Source organism: Equus quagga, chromosome 12 (assembly GCF_021613505.1).
Source record: "Equus quagga isolate Etosha38 chromosome 12, UCLA_HA_Equagga_1.0, whole genome shotgun sequence".
NCBI classification, from domain to species: domain Eukaryota; kingdom Metazoa; phylum Chordata; class Mammalia; order Perissodactyla; family Equidae; genus Equus; species Equus quagga.
The window spans coordinates 101,528,699-101,536,180 of record NC_060278.1 but is presented as its reverse complement, the minus strand read 5'-3'; the positions used below and the strand labels follow the sequence as shown (position 1 = coordinate 101,536,180).

The 7,482-nt window shown below is 49.3% G+C and overlaps 1 protein-coding gene across 1 annotated transcript in view; it reads left to right on the top strand.

The window, feature by feature from the left end:
- The first annotated feature begins 540 nt into the window (after positions 1–540).
- SALL4 (spalt like transcription factor 4) overlaps positions 541–7,482 on the top strand; it is an 18,077-nt gene continuing 11,135 nt past the window's right edge. Inside the window, exon 1 of the mRNA XM_046679464.1 lies at positions 541–735. Coding sequence (XP_046535420.1) covers positions 606–735 — 130 coding nt within the window. The 5' untranslated portion in view covers positions 541–605. The remainder of the gene's footprint in view (positions 736–7,482) is intronic.

The window sequence follows — 7,482 nt, the reverse complement described above, 5'->3', positions numbered from 1 at the left end:
GATGGGAGGGGACCTGGGTCACATCTCAATTTTTTGTTTGTTGTTTGTTTTTTGGGTAGACGTAAAAATTGAGCCAAATTCTTCACTGAAAAGACCTTCCTGCCCGGCTTGAGCGGATACCAACCTTAAACAAAAGTAATTTTAGGAGCACACTACCAGCTACGCTCGTTGCACAACTTTCACGGAAGCTCCCAGTTTTCAATAAGTATACAACTATTTTTCTTTTTCTCTCCGAGGACTCAGATAGCTGGAGCGAGGATGGGTCCCCCTCTGATTCCGTCCACGATCCAGCCAATCTGAGCCCGGATGCTAATTAGTTGCGCTCCCTCGATGAACACGCCTTTGTCGCATATAGGGCCGGACTACAAAGCCCAGAATGCCTCGCCCCTCCCTGATCAATGAGGGCTTATTTAAATGATCTCTGAGGTCTTGGACCCAGGCCAATCAGCTGTCAGGGCTCATGATAAATCGCAATGCATTATTGATAATAATAATTACTGGGACATGCGCGTTCCGGCCGAAGGGGGGTAAATTTCCCAACTCCAGGAATTTGTGGCGGAGTGGGCAAATAACCGCGGCTCTCCCGGCGCCCCGATGCTCGCACCATGTCGAGGCGCAAGCAGGCGAAACCCCAACACATCAACTCGGAGGAGGACCAGGGCGAGCAGCAGCCGCAGCAGCCGGCCCGGGAGTTTGCAGATGCGGCCCCAGCGGCGCCGGCGGCGGGGGAGCCGGGTGAGTGGGGCTGGGGGCGCACGCCCGGGGCGGGCAGTTTCCCGGACGTTCGCGGGACCCTCGAAGGCGCGGGCTTCGGGGAGCTAGCGGCTTCCAGCGCAGATTCTGGAACCGAGATCAGGGGACTCAGTTCCAGAGAAGGGAGGCAGCCTCATTCCACCCCCCGCCCTTGTTAATTTTACACTTTTATCGCTTCGCTTCCCCTCTCGTGTAAGTTTCACCCCCAGGGCTCTCCCCTCTTATTGTAAAATTGACCCCCACCCGCTCCTCTGTCCCTCTCATTCCTGAAAGGTTCCCTTCTCCTTGTCCTGAGCCCCTCTCTTAATTGGTTCCACACCCCTCTCTAGTAACCTCCCCCCACTTGTAAGTTAGGTTCCCCTCCTCCCTCCCTGGCGCCGCTTTTAAAAGAAAGACCCCGGGGGTCCCCACTCTTTCGCTCACCCCTCGGGGGCTTTTCTAGGAGGCTGGACAAGGAGCGCACCCCTGGAAGACCCCCCGGGGGAGGGCGAGCTGTTGCACGCGCCCCTCCCGGGCCAAGTGGGGGGAGGGGGCGCGACCTCTCCCCACCCCCGGGAGCTGGGGTGCGGGCCACCCGCGCTGCGGAGGGCATTGGAGGGCCCTGAAGAGGTGGGAGAGAAGGGCACAGGATTTCCCTTTTAAAATTTCTTTTTTGGTTTTCGCTTTTTCTTCCTGGGCTACGCCGCCTGCCGATCTTCGCCCTAACCTTTCGGGGCCTGACCTCCAGCCATCTTTGATTTCCGACTTCCTAAAAATAACTGCGGCGAGCCGGAGGGGTGCGGGCCCCCAGGGGCTGGGGTCGCGGGCGCACGGCAGCCCCGCGGGGTGCACCGGCCTGGCGTTTTGCGTGGCTTTTCTGGGGCGCACGGCTTTCCAAAGGCGCGCCCCCGGGGGCGAGAGGGGAGAGGTCGGGCCAGGGCTGGGCGGTCGCGGCCAGGGCGAGCTCCGGGGCTGACCCGGCCCACGCTTCCGCGGCGAGTGTCTCCGGGGTCGGGAGGAGTTCGGGACCCCAGGCGGGCCGGGAGCGGCGGGGCAAACTCCCTCTTCCTCACTTAACCGAGGTTTTAGGAGCGAGTCGATTTCCCACCATCTCACCCCGTCCCGGCCCGCCAAATTGTCGCCTGATAAGTTTTTAGCGTCCGTGTGGGGGGAGGGGGCGTCTTTAGCTTTCTTTTGGGCTTTATGGGGTCGCTTCCCGTCCACTCCCCGCCTGCCTTCTAATAGCTCAGCCACTGAGGAGGGTGTGCGCGGCTAGCCCAGACACTCCGACCCACAACTCCGATGGGAAGACTTTGGCTTCAGTACCCTGCCCTTTTTTTCGGGGAGGGAATGTAACAAATTTCCCCAAATTTATAGTAGGTTAATGTAAATCCCTATTTTCCCCCAAGGAACATTTTTCCAGGCCAAATTAAAGAGATCGGCTTGACTGAGTGTGCGGCTGTGCGTTTTCGGGGCGTCTGATGGTCAGGGCAGCGAGCACCCGAGCTCCCAGGAGGACGGACTCTCTTTGTGCCGTGGGGGGTGGGGGGAGCATGGAGAGGCTTCGTCGCCTGGCCCACCTGGAACAAAAGGGTTAACCCTCCGCCCGCCCGCTTCCTCCCGAGAGGAGGGGCAAACTCCTGGCTCTGACCCCTCCCCTGGTCCTGCTCTGACCTCCCCTTCCTCCTTCATTTTGGGTGGGCGCACACCAGTGGGGCTTTTAGGGGTGGTTGGCACCTTTAGCGGGGAGCTTGTTACAGGGGCCTTCCTGAATTATCGCTGGCTGGCGTTTGCAATTAGTTAGCCCGAGCTAGGCTAGGATCTCTGGCCTGGCTGTGCGCCCCCTCCACGATTGAGGAGGGGGTGGGTTCGCTAGGGATCGCTTGGGTTGGAGCGGACAGCCGCGTTGCGCGCGGGCGCCCCCTGGAGGCCCAGCCTGGTGCCGCGCCCTTTGCTGAGAGGCGGGTCCTCTCGCAGGTACCGGCTCACACCTGACGCGTGGGACGGGTTCCGGAGCGGAATGCACAGCGCGGGCCTGGGTCGAGGATGGGCGCCCCTGGGGCCTACAGCCAGTTGTTTGTGCGTTCTCTGGTGGCTGTGCCTGGTGTACTTTGCCAAGTCTTTGGAATTCTTGAATAGAGTTCCTCGATCCTAGAATGTTTGCAGAATCCCCAGTTGCCAACATGGGCCAGAAGGTAGTTTTCCCGAGCAGTACGTTTTAGTGACTACCTTTTACATTTGAGCAGCGTGAACTTATATGCATATATACATATATATAATCTCGATATGAATAATTTTTTTAAAAAAATCAATATTGGGCTGGTCTTATTTTACAAAGTCAATCTGAGACCCGCTTGTAAAGAATGCCGTTTTTGAGGGAGGAAAATGAAGTCCGGCAATCAATTAGCAGATCAAAAAATCTGCAGGTGGTCAGGGGGCTCACGCTACATACAGGAAAATTAGCATTTTCTCAAAAGAGTTTCAGACGCCTTTTGTGCTAAACTGGATTACAACCATCAACGATTAAGATTCCCCAGTTTCAAATAACTGCCTAGCCCCAGTTTCTAAACCAAAATGACCTACACTGGCTGTAAGGATTCTGAGAATAGGGCCCCAGGAAGCTCCCATTTTAAGTGAGGGAGAGGGGAATCTCGTTGATAGAAGCGTTAGTCCATCTTGCAGGCTGACTTTCTGTGTTTTGATCTGAGTTTAGGAAAGAGAGGGGCTACAGCTTGCCCACAGCCCCTTTTGTTCCGTTAAAAATAAATTGCACAAGTCCGTGGTCCTTGGTCCTTCAAGCCTCTGCCACCTTCCTCCCCGGTGGGGAGTTGGGGAGCCATCTTGCAGGCAGGAGGAAGAATTAGCACTTCCTCTTTTTAAATGAAGTCAGGCTTTTTGTAAAGGTTTAGAGAAAGATGTGCGCTCCAATCTGGTTGTATGACTTTCAGCAGTGTAACCTTGAGACCCACTGGATTTCCCTGAACTTTTGGCTTCTTCCTCTATCCTGTGGTGATAAAGCTTATCTCGTTTAGATAATTTCAACGAGAGAAGGCCCACTGTGTGCTGGGAGAGTGATCAGAAGTAGTTTCATTCACAGTAAGGTCGATTTCGTTTTTGTTTACTTACTGTGTCGAGATGGTGCTGAGCCACCAGTGGGGGTGATTCTGCAGTTTTTATCTGCAGCCTACTGTGCGCCAGACACCGGGCTAGGGGCCTCCAGTATGCGATCCTTACTTCTCATTTTTACTCGCTTTGGCGTAAACTGCGGCTCCAGGTTGAAATGGCTTCTTCTGTCTGAGTTTTAGCCTTACTCTGAATTGGGGGGGGGGGGGGGGGGGGGGGGACTGTGTTTATCACAGTCTTAGAGGAATTGCTTATGGGATGGGATTTTCTGTCGGTTCCTTCGATGAGGGAGCCATGGTGAGTGTTTGGCTGATGGAGTTTGGTGCTCTCTCCTCCCTTGTAATTTTCTGAGATGCTGGTCCCTGCGAAGCAGTGTGCCTTTGGTGGACCTTACTACCTGGGAACAATGATGGGGAAGCCAGTTCCAGAAGTTCTCTTTTCATCACCCTTAACCTATTGTACTTTTGTTTATTTAAAAGAGCATCTAAACAATTTGAAAAGCCTCTAAGTCCAGGTGAGAACTGCGTCTCCAGTCACCGTGGTTCATTTTTTTCAAGTAAATTTCGTGTCTGTGTCAGGCTCTGTTCCAGGAGACTCTGGAGAAAGGCAGCAAAGCCCCTGCCTGCATGGAGTTTACGAATTTGCTTAAAAGATGAGCTCCAATTGAGGCAGAATGGGACTGTCTCTAACGTAAATAGTCGAGCTCACACACCATAGTAGCTAGCTCAGGTGATTCTTTAAGCTGGCTGCTTTCATGCTTTCACTCTTTCTTTTCCTTTTCAGTAGAGTCCCTGAATTTTGATCCAAGACTTTTGGAACAATTTTTTTTAGCTCTTAATGAAGTAGAAACTTAATTATAGCTCTGATGTACCACCTGCAAATTGAGTTAAAGGCTTGTTACTTCAGTGTTTCTCGAATTGCTGAATTCCGATGTAAAATTAAACTGAAGGGCACTTTGTTTCACCTAGTTCAATACTTAAGGACTTCTCAGTTTCCTTTTATTTTTGGTAAGCAGTTATCCCGCGGGTGGAGGGAGGGTGGAAGACGTTGTGTACTTTGGATAATCTACTCATTGTAGTTCTTTTAATATAGGAATGGGAAAAAAAGATAAGCTTGAGGCATAAGACTTTTCTTAAGCTTATGCAGGTTTTATTTTTTAAGCATTTTCGAGTCTCCAGAATTTGATTGGCTTCTAGCAGATGAGCTTTTCTTCCTATACAATAGTAAGAGTATTTTCTATCCATTTGGCAGTGATTGAATCTAAGACCCCTGCTGGGTTTACTGCATTCTTCCAACTTATTGGATAACTAGATGCTGAGAGATAACATTCCTAAAATTCGGAGTGGGGGTGGGGTGGAAGGATGGAAGAGCTGGTTGCTGTGTAATCCCTCTGAACTTTGCTTTTTCCTTTCAGGAAGGGTTAACTTAAGCATACCCAGCAATTGTTCATAACAGAGTCCTCTTACTCTTCGGCAAATACGGTTTCAGTATTTGCCAATGGTGGTCTGGATGTACAAGTACTTTTTACTGCGCGAGCAAACAGAGCTCCTGCTGTTTTAAGACTCAAGTGGGATGTTGCCCGAATTGCTTGGAGGCTACAGAAGAGGCAAGCCTGTGTATACAGTGAAGGCCGAGCTGGTATTCAGGTTGTAAATCACTCTTGTGAACTGTTGGATCCTTCTGGAGCAGAGGAGCTTAACCTTTTTTGTGCCATAGAACCCCGTCTCAACAGAATGTATTTAAAGGCATAAAATAAAATACGTACGTAGAATTCCGAGGAAATAAATTGTATTGAAATATAGTGACCAAAACTGGAAACATTTATGAGATAGTAACATGTGCTCCTTTATGACCACAATAAAGAAGATCCAGCAGTCAGTTAGGCCACCACCAGAGTTTTCCAGGAACGCAGCAGCATTAATACCACATGAAGATACCTGCTTTCTATTGATGACAGATCACAGGTTCTGTAGGGACCACTGTGGTATGGTTCCTTACATTCATAAGTGAAAGAAATGTTAAATTTTAGTTCAGGTTAGCGAAAATCAAGAAATTATTTTTCCCATCTAATTTCCTGGATCCCAGTTTAAGAATGCCTCTTTTAAAGATTTTTTTTTCTCCTTTTTCTCCCCAAAGCCCCCCGGTACATAGCTGTATATTTTTAGTTGTGGGTCCTTCTAGTTGTGGTATGTGGGACGCCACCCCAACGTGGCCTGAGAGCGGTGCCATGTCCACGCCCAGGATCCGAACTGGGGAAACCCTGGGCCGCTGAAGCGGAGCGGGCAAACCTAACCACTCTGCCCGCTGGCCGTGGTGAATGCCTTTTAGAACCTGCATTTTAAAACAGTGAGGGAATATTGTCCCCAAGGGGGTGAAAATTGTTTGGGGGAGGGGGACAAAAACATTTATTGGTATTAGAGTGGTTTGTGGCCTTCCAAAGGACCATAGTGCAGAAACAGACAGGCAGTATGTTTGTGGTATTAAGATTTCATGGGGGGGTGATTAGGAAAAACTGCTTTAAGAGCTTCCAGAGAGGGGTGTTTTGAGCAACTGCTCTAGAAGAAACAATGAAAAATTGGGCAATTTTAGTCTCCTTAAAGAGTATTTAAGAATACAATCTCTGCTCTTGTATTCTTTAACTAGCAATATGTCACCTTGAATCACTTCATTATTTCTGAGCCTCAGTTTCCGCATTTGCAAATTGGGCAGATAAATGAGATATGGTCTAAGAGTCTCAGGTGCGTGTTTTGTTGTTTGTGGAGAATGGTGATGGATTCGCTTTAGCCCTTAAAAAGTGAAATGGGCATTTTTGCGTGGGCTTTCTTAGAGATTTCCAGAAGCGGCTAAGACAAAGGATGGAAGCATCCTTATTAAAAAGAAACCGTGGTACAAAATGTATCTATCTACACTTAGAAAGTTTCTTCACACACTCCAAGAGCTAGAGACCAGCACCGTTTCTCTTATTTCAGAAGTTTCCCATGTACGTATTTATATCTTTATCTGCAAATGCAAAATGGGAGCACATTATATAGACATCCTGTTCTCTACCCTTTTTTTCTCCTCTTGAAATAAATCTCGGGTAGTTGTCCTATAGAGCAGCGCATGTAAAGGATCTATTTTTGTAGGCTGCAAACTAGTCATCTTTTTTCTGTACTTTAATTTATTTAACCAGAGCCTTACTGGTGGATGGATAAGTGCATCCATTTTTGTTTTTGCTGTTTGTTAATTCGAGAACTGTATCCTTATATTACAGAAAGTAAGTTCCTAACAAAGGAATTGCTGGGTCAAAGGAGGGTTGCGCTAAAGCTGTGATGTTGCCTGATGGCCGTCTGAGGAAGCTCTGTTTCTCTATTTATATGCGCCTACCAACAGTGTGTATTTCCTTCCCAAGAGAAACTTGTTAAAAAGTTAAAAGTTCTGCTTCTTAAAGTTCTTGACACATAATTGCCAGAATTGCTTTTCCAGAAAGATTGTGCCACTTAACACCCCCACAGGCGCCGCATTTCAAGTCTTGGGAAAGTATAGGGAGGGAGAGAGAGACAGTATCGTTCAGTATGGGAATTGGCGAGTGTTTTTAACTTGATTGTTGCAATATGACTGTTTGGGTGTGGCGTTGGGGCCCTAAGG